General features: G+C 39.8%; 1 protein-coding gene across 1 annotated transcript in view; it reads right to left on the bottom strand.

The window, feature by feature from the left end:
- Positions 1-17369, bottom strand: part of ZCCHC7 (zinc finger CCHC-type containing 7) — a 120719-nt gene that overhangs the window by 32775 nt on the left and 70575 nt on the right. The window contains exons 4-6 of the mRNA XM_009280644.1: positions 6717-6760; positions 5373-5498; positions 3440-3610 (exon numbers count right to left, since the gene is read on the bottom strand). Of these exons, the coding sequence (XP_009278919.1) occupies positions 3440-3610; positions 5373-5498; positions 6717-6760 (341 nt within the window). The remainder of the gene's footprint in view (positions 1-3439; positions 3611-5372; positions 5499-6716; positions 6761-17369) is intronic.

The following is a 17369-nucleotide window of genomic DNA, read 5'->3' on the forward strand; positions in this document are numbered from 1 at the left end:
AGTCCCTCTCCCCTCGCATGGAAATGACACTCAGAAAGCACATGAAGGGAAGTCTCTCATGTCTGACTGCTAAGCTGCAGGGTCAAACCTCCCACTGAAAGTCAATTATTCCATGATTCTGCGATATGGGGATTGAATGTAATGACAGAGGTTACGGAACATAAGCTTCACCAGGTAGAAGAGTTATTCAGATAAACTTCTGTATTCAGTGAAAGGGAGGAGCAGGCCTTCTCAGGACCTCTCTCATTCTTTGACCAAACAGAAGAAATAAAGGTAGGGAGGAGACATTTAGAGAGAGATTCAAATATTTCTGAATGTCAAAAAACCCTAACGTTTAGGGGAATCGAACAGGTGTATTTGAATAACAAACATTTAAGCCACATCTTTAGATAGAAAATGAAGTAGGAATTTATGCTGATGCTATCACAGCTTGCCTTTTATCCTCACCTTTTGGTGTTTAAGTTGCTTTTAAGTTGGGAAAAAAAATAGCATAAAAGGCTAATTGCTATGTACAGGACTGAATTTCTGGGACATGTAAAACTATAATAATATCATATAAGGTTAAAAAAAGATAAAAATATGTTTAATCACATTTCAATTTTCATCTGTGTTTTATTTTAGTAGATCATGTCAAACTCAAAAGCCTTCAGACTACTTCTATCTTTCTCTTCAGTCCTTACTACTGAAAAGCCACAGGGAAGTTAGAGAAAGGACACAGCAAGTCCTCTACTTGTATTTATGAAATACGAGGACAAATCTTCATGTTACAGTCATACAGTCATACCTGAACCTCCTACTGCAAAGTCATTACCTTCATCTAGTTTATATTTTTAAAATTCAATTCAGCACTATCTATGTATCTATATGAGAAGTATATATATTTAAAGACTATCTATCTGGGAAGGGCTTTGTGCACAGACAGAAAAGCACATGAATACAAGACTAACACTAATATTGAAGAATGCTTTTGTATAAGAGTCTCCTTCAGAGGTGGAACATTCTTGCAAAATGTTCCTGCACTTAAACTTGACATCAAATTATTCATCCAGGAAGCAAAAATTTAAAAACCAGTGGTGTCTAGCTTTGAGGTATACCATACTTAAAAGATGAAACAGAAGTTGCTGGTTTGTGAATTCTCTGAGCTGTTACAAAAAGCCTTCTGTTAATATATACATACGTATTTTGAAATACTGATACAAGCTTTTACTTAGGCTACATGATGTTCATAATAATTTTAAATGCTCTTGCTCAAAATGTTTAGATTTCTTTCAGAGCATGCGGTGGCGGTGCATGACAATACGTTCCTCACATCCAGGATTCCTGGCAGTTAGTACAGAACTGACCTAACCTACTGTGCGGTATCATAAAATCACAGAATGGCTTGGGTCGGAAGGGACCTCTAAAGATCATTTACTTCCAACCCTCCTGCCATGGGCAGGGATATCTTTCACTAGATCAGGTTGCTCAGAGCCCCATTGAACCTGACCTTGAACACTTGCAGTGATGGGGCATCCACAGCTTCTCTGGGCAACTGTCACAGTGTCTCACCATCCTCATTGTAAAATATTTCTTCTTTATATCTAATCTAAATCTACCCTCTTTTAGTTTAAAACCATTGTCCCTTGCTCTGTCACTACAGGCCTGGGTAAAAAGCCTCTCTTCATCTTTCTTATATCTACTAACTTTCACTAGCAGTAATAACAGCTTTGGGCAGACTGTCAAGAGCAAAAGAGTTTAAATTGTTTCAAAATGCATTCAGAGGAATTGAAGAAATATTTTTAAGAAAAGAGATCACGCACTGTAGAGTGTGTTTCCATAATGGTACTGTTTAAATGATAAAAGTTTTGACAAAAAAAGTCTCAGCCAAATGAAGGCCCATGACCTTACCTCCCATCTAGTCTTCAGTGCAGAGAATACACTGTATCTGGATGACCTTTAACATACTTCAGTATCCTTACAGTACTTCAACATTTTTAATATTTCCATACCTGTTTTCATGCCAAACTTACTCATTCATTTATCCAAGACAGCTCTGAATGCTCAGTAAAGAATAATAACATAGAATCATAGAATCATAGAATCATTGAGGTTGGAAAAGACCTCTAAGATCATCGAGTCCACCCGTCAACCCAACACCACCATGTCCAACAGAGTGCATATGTTTTATGGGGCCTCCATCTCCCTATAAAATAAATGGAAACCCTTCTGCCATTTTGCTGCTTGACCTGAAACAAGCAGCCAAGCATCTGGTGGGAAATGAACTGAACATCCAATCTTTTAGCAAGACAAAAGGAGCGCTTCCATATTCCCACTTGACAGAACCATTTGTACTGTGAATACAGATGCAAGCTTGCTAACACCTCTGAAATGTTCTTTTGTCAGGTACGGTATGGAGATTATTATTGGTACTAAGTACTTTTTTCTCTCTGGTGCTTGTGACATAGAGGCAGCGTAACGTAATATGAACGAGGAATTAGAGTGACTGTCCACCCAACCTGTATGAGCTACGCTGGTCTAAGTAGAAAAAGTTGGGTTTTGAATGACAATAGCGAAGATGGATAACATCACTGTGGTTCTCGTGGGATTAAGACAAAACATCAGTAGGTTCCAGACATTAAATGTTTCTATCAGTATTTTTCTCTCAATAGTAGAGTACACAATTTTGCAACTGTTCCACTACTTTACAAATTCTCTTACAGTGTATATGTGATGGGCCTGTCCATAGTGCTATGGAAGTAGACAGACAATTTCATCATTATCTTTATTATTTATGTTCACAAATAATAGAGGACTCTACTGAAAAGCAGGCAGAAACTAAGCTAAAGCATGTGAATACGGTTGTACGCCTGCTTCCTTATAAGCTAATGTCAGATAAAATTTTTATTCACCTATACTTGCATAAGAAATAAAGTGTACCATTTCCATTTTGTTCGTAAAGTACATTTGCAATGTAAAATACAGCACAGTTCTAAATGCCTCCCAAACCCATTTAGACATTAGTTTGAACTTCTCATAATATTTTCATTGATGAATATGTGATCATAGCGAAAAAACCATGGATCTGGAGCTCTTGGAGCATCAGAGTTATTCTTTACCTCTTGCTGGCATGCTTGCAGTGTACCATGTCTCCTAATTTCAAGCTCCCTACACCTTCCATTCAACAGAAATGAGGACATTTTTCATGACCCTAACTAAACTGGACAACACTAAACTAAAGACTGAGTGTTTACAATGCTCCAGTTTGTTTTCTTTGAACCATTCTTCATGAAAACCGTGATGCTGTTAGGTAACGACTAACTACAATATTTTCATATGCTTATACAAATATGCACTATATAAAATTAAAGAAAATATGAAAAGACTGTGATTGTTGTAAATTCAATTTTTGATAGATACAAAACCAATAATGAATGAGTTTTTTGCCACGGGCTATACTCACATCAGCATAATGCCCCTTCATATCACAGCGATTGCAGTGTTTATTCCAATAGGCTCTCTCAAGACATTCCCTGAAATAGTGGCCAGGCAAACAGCAGTTCAAACAAAAACGTGCTGGGCAACTGTTTTGTAGATGACCTCTTCCTGCACACAGGCAACAAGGGGGAACTTTCTATGGAGAAATAAAAAAATAATTATGTTAAGTGAGAATGTTTCAAAAGATTAAAGAAAAGAAAAAAAAAATCAAAAGAGGAAATGAAGAAGAAACCACCCCAAATAAATGTCTGCTGCTTACTAGGGATTGCAGAGATGTTATGTTTCATCGAGGAATCGAAGTGAAGGAAGACTATGAATAGAGTAAAACTCGAAGTTGTAACTCCATAGACTCCCTGTATTTTCTTGATTTGGACCTTGCATCAGAAGCACTTGTTAAACGCTTAGAGTCGATGTTATTTGCTCCATGAATACAACAAAAATAGTCATTAAACTGGAAAATATATTTCACTTAGAGCAGAAGTGTTGGGCACTCTGTATGAACATATTTTTTAACAAAATTTCTTAAAAGCTGAAAACCAGAACTGTATCACAGGAACATGATGTACAGTATGTAACACAACATATTGGACTGGTTTGTAAATATGGTCTGTGCCACAGACCACTACACTAAGTCTGGCTGGGATGGGGTTAATTTTCTTCACAGCAGCCGTATGGGGCTGTGTTTTAGATAACACACCAACATTTAGCTATTGCTTAAGGCTTTCTCTTTTTCCCAGCCTGACCCCCAGTGAGTAGGCTGGGGGTGGGCAAGAGGCTGGTGGGGGACAGAGCCGGACAGCTGACCCAACTGACCAAAGGGATATCTGTACCGTACGGCATCGTGCTCAGCAACAGAGCTGGGGGGATGGAGGTTTTCCACAGCAGCTGTTGCTCGGGGACTGGCTGGGCATAGGTCTGCTGTGGTGAGTGACTGCTTTTGCATCACTGGGGTTTTTCTTAATTTACTATACTGTCTTTATCTCGACCCATGAGTTTTTCTTGCTTTTACCCTTCCAATTCTCTCCCCCACCCCACAAGGAGTGGGTAAGTGAGTGGCTGGGTGGGGGCTTAGCTGCCAGCTGGGGTCAGCCCACAACAACCACTTGGCTACATGCCTTGTGACTCACACAAATAAGCACGTGGACTGACAAATATAAAACGCTGAACACTATTCTAGGGCCATAGCTGTATCTCTTTACAGCCAGTTTTCCCAGTGAGTGAGTGTATCTTCACTCCAAGGGCTTACGTTTCAGCTGGGTGGGATGTAGTCACTCAAAGTCTCAGCGTGGGTAACAGCCTCAGGGACTGAGGTTTTTGCAGACTTTGTTGTGGGGACTGGTAAATCCAGACTCTCATGCAACTGCCCCCACTTCTTCACAGTATAGTGACTGATTTTTAAACCTCTAACCCCTGGACAAACTTTCTGAATATTTGGCATCTATCTGAGCTGCTTAAAGTTGTTTCCAATTTCATCTTGCCTATAATTTTTAACATTACTCAAATCATGGTTCATTATATAGATATCTGCTTTCATTCATTTACTAAGGGTGATTTTTGGATTCCTTATGTTCTCCTTACTGAAAATACATTTGAAAAACATTTTACATCTTAAAACTAGTTTTACAATATGAAAAAATGTTTCTATATTGTACTTGACTCTCTTTTTGCTCAGTTTATACTAACAGATATTTTCCTTTAGAAAAACAATAAAAGCAACGACCTCCACAAAACAGACAGCTAATTTTATATAGTAAACTGATCTTGTACAAGCTATCCTTCAACCTGGAGCAACCTTTCAGTGAAATAATAAACCACCGAGGCAATGCTTTTAATGGCAAGCACAAAAGAGTATTAGAAGCAACAGCTGCATCTACAAGTAATTGAAGTGTTGCATTTACCTTTGGAGTAGGACAGTTCTTGGACAAATGACCTGGTCTACTACAATTTCTACAGGTAACATTTTTATCAGCTGCGTAGTACCGCATACTGGTATGCCTCACACTTGCATAGTTGGAGATCTGTGCCTGAGGATACAAGAAAAGAAAAATGTATTTACCATTTGAGATTCTGTGTTCCAGTGTTTGTTAAAAGTGGAAATTTGTAAAGGTCACTGCTGGTAGTGTTCAGTTAGAAATCTAACTTTTTACAAGTACCATTTACACATCCAGGTTTGAACTGGATAATTCTGTTATACAGAAACTTGCATTGTCTAGAAGAAAAGTATTGTCTTGTTCAAACTTCCACTTCAGGACATTCTTTTTTGCTGTTTAAAATTGCAGTTATGAAGTTTTGCTTTCCCTTGATTAGTCAAGACACTTTTACTCACTATGCTATTTCATGACGAACTGGAATTTTTCCCAGAATACAAATATAACTAACATTAATTGCAAATGCAAGTTACACGTTCCCTTGCACACATTAAGGGAAACTTTTCGGGCAAACTACAATGCTATACAAGTCTAGACCAAATCTGCAATCTGCAATTGTAAAGAAAGATTTAAAAAAGAAAAAGAAGAAAAAAGAGAAGCTGGAAACATCTCTCTCTCCCAGTGACCTCACATATACTTTCTGCATAGGCAGACAGAATTGAAAATCCTATCTTCAACCTTTATTGCTTAGTAAACCACAATTTTTAAAAACTGAAATAAAATTTTGAACAAGTGAATGGGAGAGGTACAAAAGTACCATTTCTCTTAAGGGAAAGAGTTTGTTAATGTCACCTAATTATGTAAGCATTACTGAACCTTGGAAAGAGAAATCAGAAGGAGTTGGACCTTACAGCTGAAGCTTACTCTTCCAGGATGCTACGGTACCTTGCATGACTACTCCAGGTTACAACCTAACCGTACCAACTCCCGAGATGAGTTCAACCTCTGGGAGTGCAGGAAGGCTAACCAAACACAGATGGCTTGTTGTGCCTTCTGTGGGAATGCGATTTAGTTGCCACAAAACAATTACTAGTCTCTGAAGAGACTGGGAAGGAAGAGCCGAGTTCCTCTGCTCAGAGTCTGTGGCGGCGCTCTGATTCCTAGCATCCTCTGCCCACTCTGCTTGTGTGCCTGCCCGAACAAGTGAACCTCTTCCTACTGCACGAGAGCTCAGGCTTTGCCTGCCTTTGGGAGGACACTGCTAAGGATTCCACACAAAAACTACAGATGGATTTTCAATCCCATTTATCTTGCTCTGCTTGTTAATAAACATAAAAATAAAGGATTATAGAACAATTTGGTTGTCTGTGTTACCTCTAAGTCTTTATTACAGATGGACCAGTCCACTTCCACTTCTCCTGAAAAACAGAAATAAATTATATTTAATTTATATGGATATTTTTCTACAATATATTCAACATTATGATTACTGCACTTACCGAAATTGATAATAGACTTTGAATGTACCAAAGCAGAGAAACTAGTTCTATCTTCAGTAAAGGAAAGCTATCAACCTGCTTGGCACCAAACCTGATTCACCTTAAAATCAGCACATGTCCATCTAGTGGGTGGACTTTATTTGACACCACCCTCTTGTCCTGCCCGCCAGGGTTTAAATTCAGGCAAGGATTTAATTTCTTCAGAGGCAGCAACTCCAAAGCTTCCAATTCCAGCCATTTGAATTATCTCTGCCTGCACTCATGGGAATGCCCAGCTCAAGTCCAGATGTTGCCAGAGTGGGAGCACATGGAACAAGAAGTTAATGCACAGCATAAAATATACTTTTCCTCCTTGTAAATCTGCAAAGCCTGTGTCTTCAGCACTGCTTTCTGACTGCTGCATGCCAAAATGACTTTATGCATAACCACAGCAACTAAGACTGTAAGCTAAGTAACTCCATTTCAAAACAGGGTTTGGTAATGTGCAATAAATCAGGACGACACACTAAATTATCAGCTGTCACACCATAACCTTCTCACACACAGCCTTTGGACTGGCAGAAGTAAAAAGAAAAAATCAAAAAGGAAATAAAAGGCAATAAGCTAAAAGAATAGGGATGCAGTTACAGCTGTTTAAAAATTCTGCATGCCAACACTGTGTAATTCTCTCACTGTGCAAAGACAGCTGTACCACCACAGCATCTTCTTCATCATTAAGGGAGGATTCATGTCAACGGAGGTGTTTGCCTTACCTATAGTTTTACAGCAACCATTACAATTTGTGCGCAAATTAATCCTGTGTGTTTGCAAACTTTTTAATGCAAAGTGTCCCATCCTGTTCCCACAATCCAAATCTGAAGCATCTACACGTGTTATTAACACAAATCACAACATCAAGATTTACAAAGTTAAAAAAACAGTAAAAATTTATCCAACTGATTTTGATTGTACTGTTAATTTCCAATAAAAGGCAGATGACTAGAAATTAAAATTATACCATCAATAATGTCATACCTAACCCTTTGTTTACTGAAAAAGTCAATAATTTCAGCTGAAGCGTGTCATGCAGTATCTGGATACAAGGTATGTCACTCAAACATACAACGGGTGCTTTAGAGCATAATACCTGCTTGCTGCTGTCCTTCATCCAAAAATTGGGGCTAATACTCTCTGCTCTAATCTGAACAGCATTTTGAAATATTTCTGTTTTCAACACTCACTAATGCCAACAATGATAACGACCATCACAGAGACATTAATAATGAATTAAGCGGCCTATTTGTAAAGCAATTTGAGTGATGTGTCGTACCTAAGTCACGGTACGCATAGCAACTGGCACAGCCAGAGCTCAAATACAAGTATCCAACGGATCCTTCGCCCAGGCATTGTTCAGGATAAGAAGCAATCACCAGAATGAGAGGTGGTACCGTACCCGCACCCCTGGAGACCGCTTCTCCCACACTCTTGGCTCCCAGCAGAGAGGACAGAAGGGACAGCATCGTGTCAGCTCTCTTCAGTGGAAGGGTGTCGTGCGTATGCCCAAGGGAAAATTAGGCCTTTTGGTGTCTAGTCATTAAAAGTAAAGAAATGCACTGACATATTTGAGTGCATTATTTATTACTTGGAAGCCTGTTAAGGAAATTCATTCATAAAGAAAAAGATATTTGTAATTCAAAACTCTGCCCTGGCAATCAGTACGGTGAGTGCACTGCAGAAATGCACATGCAGAATGGTTGACAGGCTACAGATCAAAATTACCAGCGAATTAACTCCTGTTAATCATTAGGCATGTCCTTCCTGAGGACAAACCAACTAAGTTTCTCTTCTTCACTGTCAAAATCCCCTGCTTCACAGGGGAAAACCATGATACGGTGATTCAAATATTCCTAGTGCTTGAAACTAAACCTGCTCAAACCAGAACATAAATACAAGAGCTTTAATGCTGAATGAAATATTTCAACAAAATCTCTCTTTATTAAATCTGTTTAATAGCTTTTAAGTCTAATTCACAACAGATTGCATAAGGCTTTGTTTTTGTTCACAATAAATTCTTCAGACTGAAATAGGTAGGAGAAATATGCTTCTACAACCTACTTGAAATCTTGCTTTAGAGACAGAAAAATCTGCAAGGATTTTTCTTGCTGACCACAGCATTTTGTTTGGCACTAAATCATGAAGTAAATCACAAAGTCTGTTTGAGCTGACAAATACCTCCCCTCCCCCTGATTTAGTTTGCTTATTTGGATGAATTATCTTGTCCAACAGGCACTTCCAGTTTCTGGGTGGCTGCGGGTTCCTCCGAGCTGGCTTACTGGCCACTCCACCTCCCACCAGCCGTGCTGCTGTCCTTTGCTCATCCTCCAGCAGCAATACCCATCAGCGTGCTGAAGACTCCTTTGTACCATGCTCTCCCTGGTCTGTAGCACCCATAACCTTTGTTTTCACTCGGAGTCGCGCAGGCGACAGGTCTGGGACGGCAGATTTGAAGAAGCTCTTCCCCCAAGGACACAGTGGTGGCTCAGCTCGCTGCCCTGGAGGTGGACGGGCAGCCGCCACCCCTCACCACCTCGGTGACGGCTCCCACCCCACAACCCCAACCAGCAGCCTCAGACACCCTCCCGGGACAGAGAGGGTGATTTTGGTCAAAGCACAGATACAAAACACATATGCTAATTACTGAAAGTTTCCGTATTTAGCACAGACTGGTACAATAAAACCTGCCACCTGATGTTTTCCAAGGCCAAGCCAGTACAACATTAAAGCATTTCGTCCTTTTTTTCAGACAGACAGACACACACACAGAGGGTGGATTTCTGCCTTAAGGAATGGGGCTATGAGTACTTTATTTTTACTCTTAACAAAGCAACAGTTTAAAAACTATTCAGATAATCTCTGTCAAGACTTTCCTCTCTTTCTGTGGAGAAGTTGCACACACAAAACTTACATCACTTAAAGGGTCCTGTGAGTTAAATAATAGTTAACTATTGTAAGTTAAAGTATACAGTGTTAAATAATAGTTAAATAATACAGTGTATTATTAAAATCTTCCCAGAACATCTTCAACAAAATCATACTTTTATTCTTTCTCATCTTCATTTATTAAAAGCAATCTCCTTTTTAAGATTATATTAATTTCTATACTTCAGCTACTTCAGATACAGTTGACCTTGCCATACAGACTTCTTGTATTTATACTTTGAAAAAATGGTTTTGTCAATTTGCAGAACAGGGAAGAAGAGAGGGAAAGAAGAGGCCTGAAAAAAAATGACAGACAGCATGCAAAATGTATACTATTTAGGTGAAAATGGAAGCTCTGTGCAAGGTTCTTCTTTTATAAAGTATCACACTTTGGCTGTCCTGCGCCCCTGTACAATAGGATGAATGGTAAGCAACAGCTTTGCTTTTATTTAAAGAAAAATTTTGAAAGATCATTGAGATTCACATGTATCCCTCCACCAGCACGAAAATGTAAATTTCCAAGCAGCGCTCATGGTGAAGCCAGATTTAGGAGCACTGTTCAATGTGCATTCAAGCCTTCCCTCTTTCATTCCAGAAAGGGAGAGGAGGGGAGGAGGGAGAACGACGACCAGCAGTCAAAACCTAAAATTGCCTGGAGGAACAATCCATTTTCACAGAACAAAAAACTGACTGAGAATAAATAATAAACTGTTCAGAAGATTTCCTTATCTGCCGTACCACCAATGATCCCAGCGGCTGAGCAGGCTACCCCAGCAAGGTAAGGCACAGTCGGGCACAGATTTTGATCCCACCAAAAGTCACACTTTTATTTCACTCATTGGAACTGGGAGAAAACACGTCCCTGTTCTCTGTGCAAGTTCAGCCTGCCCTGCAAAGGTTTATTTCATTACCTCATTTAACAACACAGAGAAACTGTAGAGCCTGGACATTCAGCTTTGAAAATAAAACACTAAGTTTTCTAAAAGGGGAAGGCAAGTGGTCCCCTCACTCCTTCTAGTTGGAATATACATGCAGACATGTATTTTATTTAGTTTATTTTATGATCAATTCACTGGAACAGGCTGCTTCAAGCTGTGACGGTAAGATATGTGGCCTAAAGGGCAAATATGTTTCAAAGCTGGGCTATAAAAATTGGATTTTTACTGCTAATTAATATAGCACATTACAGAATGGAGAACCCTAATTACATTCTACTGTAAGACCTCTGTGGCAAGGACTGTTTCAGACATATCTCTGAACAATATTTATCATGTCAGGACACAGCTTCTGGTTGCTACTGAAGTAATGAATAATATTTTAAAATTATAAGCCTTAAACCCCTAAAAATGATCTAGATCTGTAAGAATTTCACATTGTGACATTTTACATGTATCTGAAAATTCCTGTTTATGTTTGAACCAAAGTGATTCAAGTCTTACTGTAACGTAAGTTACTATAACGAGTTTCACATTTTTTCTGTTCAAGTAGCCCTTCTTCCAAAAAACAAGGAATGGAAGTACGAAGTGATAACAACCAAGCAGCGTCCCAGAACAGACGTCGAGATTCCCTCCCTACATCAGATTTTGCAAAGCACAGGAAATCAGGTTTCCATGCACTAGGATGCACTATACATGTTTCTCTTCTAGGAAGGTGTATTCCAAGTACCCATATATACGTGTGTGTACCCATATATATGTGTGTGTATATATATGGGCATGTATATATACCCCCACACACGCACACACACGTATGCCACCAGAAGTTTTTGAAGTAAACGATGTCTGCTCTACAGCCACTGAAAAGGTGTGCTACCGTGAACTGAAAAGGGAGCTAGTCCTCCTTATGCTGCCTGAAGTTCCTATTCAAGCTGCATCCAGACACAGCACCGCTCAGGTACACGGGGCTCCAAAACATCGCTCTTTGGTGGGAGGGAACCACAGGTCTGCATGACTCTGTGCAGCCAGCGGATCTCAGAGCACTGTCCTGAGAGACCAGTCACGGACCCACATCACGGATTTCTGGTTTCTCGCAGTTCCAGCTTCATCCCAACACAGACAACTCCCTGCAGGGTGTCAGGGCCAGGAGATGCACAGCAGCCACCGCAGATGAAGCCCCCTCTGCATCACCCAGTTACTCGAATTAACCCCTGTGCAGAAGGAATGGAATCAACTGCAGTATTTTTCTTAGACACTTCTAGGGTTTTTTCAACTTTGCTTTGATGAGAAAAAGGTGATTTACTTAAAAACAAGACACCTGCTGTTATAATGGATTACATGTCAATATCTCTTTAACGCAACTTTAAAAGAGATCCATGAACTCCCCCAGAGAAATCAGTCGATGTAATCATTGACAGAAGTTCAATCTGAGAAATTTTCTCATGGCAAGGAAAGGCTCTCCTGCCTCTCCCGTTGATACCTAAGAGAGAGAGATATATATGCGTGCAGTAATATGCACGTTTTTTTGTCAGTGAGAAAATACCTGCAATACTTTATTTTTAGCAACCTTTATCTGGTCCAGCATGACATTTTTGAAAAGCATCACAAAATTGGAAAGATGACAGTGAACAAACAACAAAACTCAACCCATTTTTAAATGAATTAAAATGTAACAAGTTGAGTGAAGCAAAGGCATTGGCCAAAAGCATATCAGAGTTTAAAAAGAAAAAAACCTCTGAACAGTCCTGCATAAGTGGAAAAAAAAAAACCCAAGACCTATTAAAGTAACTTTAAGCAAACTTAAGCAGCCATTACCCATGGGAGAAGACTAACCGTCATTGCCAGAGAAGAAAAGTCTGACGGTTGGGGGCTACGACATGGTACTTATAATCCCCAGGCAGCATGTTCGGCTGGGGCCCGCTGCAGGGCTAGAGCTGCAGTTTTCAAGAAGACTCACAGGTCATGAAGTTTAATACACATGAATTAAGAGTATTTAACCAAGCAGAGGTGCACACTTTTGATATTTAAAGCAGATATTAAGAAATAAAAAAATCACCCAGGTGTTAGCACATACTGCCTCTTTTTATCTAATGTCAGGCATCCAGTACTGCATTTCAGCCACGTATCTCTTTTCTGTGTAGCTGAACTGCTACACAACTTCCCTAACAATAAATCCTGCACCTTCTTCCAACTGCATGCCCTTTCACATCTACCTCAACTCCATCTACCTCCTCTTACGGCTATGTATGGGTAAGGTGTTTCACACGCTAAGTGGGAATAAAAATGTGCAGTGAATAAAGCAAAAGATAACATAAGTCTGTAAATCATATTCTTGAGGAATATGTACACTATCAAATTGCTAAAATACACAGACACCTGTTAAAACACAAATACATAGTGTATCTTTTCTATTATATAAGTACACATAATTTTCTGTCTGTTTTCTGTCTCATGCTATAAATACTGCTTCCTTTAGTCTTGACCACTGCTAGTAATGTTAATTCACAAAACTCAGTGGCTCATGATTTTCAAAGCTTAGCACAACATTTGCAGAACAAAGTAGGTTTTTCTCTCTTTTTGGTGGGTACAAGTATGGGGACCACAGGAACAGTTAAATTCATGGCATGGTTGGTCTACCACACAGTCGGGGGAATTCTTTAAATAGAGCCTGTCAGACTCTTTGCCCATCAATGGGATTTCCTTCTCAAACTGCTGATTCGTTCAGGTACACAACAGAGGAAATTTCAGTTAACCTTTGTTTCACCCCGGGGAAAAATCTGTCTGAAAAGTATAAAATGAATAGATTAAAAAAAAAGAAAAAAAGAAAGAAAAGCTGCAGGGTTATTCTTCCTAGTGTTCGCAGCAGTCAAAGTTAAACAGAGAAAAGGAGGCAAACATGAACATTTTATTCCCACCAGAGAATAAGGTATAATATATGATTTAGAAATTCCATTGTCTATACTGTGATTTCTAATTTAGAGAAGGAAAGACTGAACACAAATCTATTGTTCCCATCGGGTGCATCAAGAATTCACTTTTTGACTATTTCCTATATGATTGAAAAAGGAATAATAGGTTACTCTGAAGAGAAAGCCTTTTTAGCTATTTGATTAAGTTGTCTTAAATACCTTTTAGATTCCAGCAATCCTTGGTGAAGAGAAAAAATAATAAACGCTAACTCAGAATTACATGTGAAAAAATGCATACAGACATAAAACCAAAAGTACAGTCACAAAATAGTCAAAAATACAGCCATCAAAAGTCATAAAATAAAGGGAAGTTTCCGGATAGATTACTGCCAAAAATGGCCTTAGATTGTTCTAAGTTATGCATAAAAAAACCTGTTTTGAGATAAAATTATAATTTCAAAACAGGAATAATTTTCATTTTCTAGTGTCATTCATCTGACAACACGCCTGTGGTATTCACTCTGGTATCAAACTGAATGTTGCTGTAAACCTCCCCCGCAACCAGTCTTCGTAGGACTGACTGCCGGCAGAGCTTGGGCAGTACGGTCAAGGTCCTGGCATGGAAGACTGTAAGGTCTGCGTGGGTTTAGCTCCTGTGGAAGTGATATTCTGAAGTTTCTTACGGGATCAATAGGATGCCAAGAACTGATTTTGTAGTACCGACTTCAACATCACCGAGACTATTTCTGTATTTAAGTGATCGTTATTGCGCAGCAGATTTTGTCAGCGGCAATATAACACTTCATCGAGGAAGGTCATAAGGGAAGCTGGAGGCTTTAGCAGCTGTATAACCACGCATAATCTTCATCTCTTAATCAGCCCTTGAAGAGTGGCATCTATTCTAGTTATCGATATTAACTATTAGAGTCCAGAAGCCTAACTAATGCATACACTTTGTTCTGATGATTTGTACAGACTCCTTCATATAGTCAGCTAAAATTGTACTCAATGGCTAAGACCGGAGCCTGAAGAGTACCATTGCTTCACTTCTGAAGTATCATTTAATAGAAAATCTACAGTTGCATCTTGGGAATCTATTTTGGCAACATATTCCATCTTTTTCCACAAATACAGAATGAAGGAGAGAGAAATATAGTAGAGGGAACAAAGTCCATGGAGCCTTGTTCTACTGAGGCTTGTGGTGTCTGATCTGGCAAAGTCACTGTGCCTAAAAGAAGCCGTGTAAGAGATGTGCCAACAACATTATGCTTCTCCCCACAGTGGAGAGGTATTCAGATTTAAAGCTCCTTGGAAATGATTCATAAATGCTTCAACTCAATCACAAATCTAGAACTATTAACCATCAGCTGTATCCTAGAAAAACAGCATGGCTCTCTTGATGCTGCCATTAGGATGAAATACGGAACTAAATTCCTGAGTTTGAAGAATACTGTAGATGAATATCTGAAACTTGTAAAGCTTAATTGAGGCTCTTACTTGCATCTACTTTTGCCCTGAAATTCCAAAAATCTTTAACCCAGGAAAAAAAAAAAATCACATTTCAACACAGACTAACTGCCAGTCTTTGGGTATGGGCTAGAATTTCAGTTCAACTTGCTTTCATGCTGATAACATGGCACGTTGGGCAAAGGCAAGCTAAATCATCCCAGTTCTGACGATTCCTTCCCACCCTCAAGGTCAGACCAGACTCCCATGTAGTGACGTGGGAGAAGAACAGTTCTCGGAACATGGGAAGAACCACCACAGGGTGTCCGGGATGAGGCAGACCCAGGGTGGTCACGCTGGAACAGCTCTGAAGGTGGCAGTTCTCAGTGCTTTCACATTCTTTTCCTGGGAGCATTCAAACAAACGCTGCAGTGACTAACCTATCTCTAGACAACAAAATGTAACAACAACTAGACATTGTGGCTTGATTCTAATTTGGCACTTCTGCTGTTCTTAAGAGAAGCAATTTATAAATTGTTAACACAACCAGACTTAGACCATGGCTATAGCTTTTCAAGGTTTCGAAATATTACACATCACGTGGTAGCTTCACAGATATGAAGGAGGAAAACCCTCAACACTTCTAAAGATACAGTTGGAAATGTGAATGCCCTTGTACTTTTAGTGTAATGCTACCAACAAGGTTTACAGATTTCAAAGTTAGTACAGAGCTTAAACGTGATCAACAGCAGTCTAAAATGAACATAGAACAGAATGCAAGAGAGGCGTTTACACTGTCATTACCTCCAGACGAAAGGAGCCCCAAAAAGCCTTACCAAAACCAGGATGCAGGAGACTGCATTACTCTGACAGCAGAACTGAGGTTTGAGCTAAAGCTAATGTGGAGACCTGGAACGGGTGAAATCCTATTGGATGTAACCCTAGTTCCTCTTTAATCTTCCTGAGGATTGTAGCAAAGATGGAATAGGAAACACATGCAGAAGCTCCTGAAAAATCATAGAATCATAGAATGGTTTGGGTTGGAAGGGACCTGAAAGATCATGTAGTTCCAACCCCCCTGCCATGGGCAGGGACACCTTCCACTAGATCAGGTTGCTCAAAGCCCCGTCCAACCTGGCCTTGAACACTTCCAGGGATGGGGCATCCACAGCTTCTCTGGGCAACCTGTTACAGTGCCTCACCGCCCTCATACTAAAAGGAATACTTCTACAATTCAGGAACAGAAATTAACGTCACTCCATGGATTTCCCATAGATCAAAATGTGTATCTGAGGAAACCTCCCCATTTGCCAGGCGTGAGGAATACAAACAGCACCCTGGGCACTACAGTGCCCCTCCATGTTAAATCTTCTTGAAACTCGCACTTGCTGGGAAAACGAAGACATGAGAAGTGATCCAGTAACACAGCACTCTTAACAGCAAGTGGTAACAAAGCACTGATGCAGCTGAGGATGTATAATGGCATGTAGTTATTTTATGAGAAGAAAACTCCAGTGTTAACACTCTGCTCTAATTTTGGTCTTCCTGAGCTTTTATGACCTTACTACCATACAGGCAGATTCTTTAGTCCGTATCTGAAGGCATGCACCACAAACACCTCTCACAGCAGGAAGAGGCCGAAAGCTCTTTTCAACACCTTCTTCATGGTTTGTAAGCATGCATCAAGATGGTGTACTGGCTCTTCTGAGAGTCACTGTCATGGAAGATTGTAGTTTGTCCTGGCAAAGATGATACACTGCTCTCAACCTGCCGTGAAACTCTGTAGATGCTTCAAATGTAAAAACACCAAACAGCATTAACATGCTGTGGAAGCCCTGAGAGTCATACTTTTTGAGAATGATCTTACATTGGGCTCTGAGGGCCAGAGATCGAAATGCAGCAAAGAACTCAAAAGAACACACTGTCCTTTTCCATTTCAGTCCTCATTTTTTGGTGAACTTTGTTCCACGTGACAAAGACATCCTTTTCTTGGGAACAGAAAACAACTAGGATGGGCTTCTTGTCAACATCAGTCTTCTGCTTGCAATAGAAAACATCGTTTTCCAGAAACACATAATTTCCATACTAAGAGGCACAATGGTAAGGTGATGAAAAATGAAGTGCCCTTGCTAAAGAACTACTAATTCTCACTGCCTAGAACAGTTTTGTCCTTGCCACAAGGACCACAGCAGAAAAGATGTCACTCTCTTTCCTCCTCTTTCCAAAGAGAAAGCGGGGAAAAGGAAATGTGGCCTCTATTCATAATCAGAAAATAACAAT

Source organism: Aptenodytes forsteri, unplaced genomic scaffold (assembly GCF_000699145.1).
Source record: "Aptenodytes forsteri isolate BGI_AS27 unplaced genomic scaffold, ASM69914v1 Scaffold203, whole genome shotgun sequence".
NCBI classification, from domain to species: Eukaryota; Metazoa; Chordata; class Aves; order Sphenisciformes; family Spheniscidae; genus Aptenodytes; species Aptenodytes forsteri.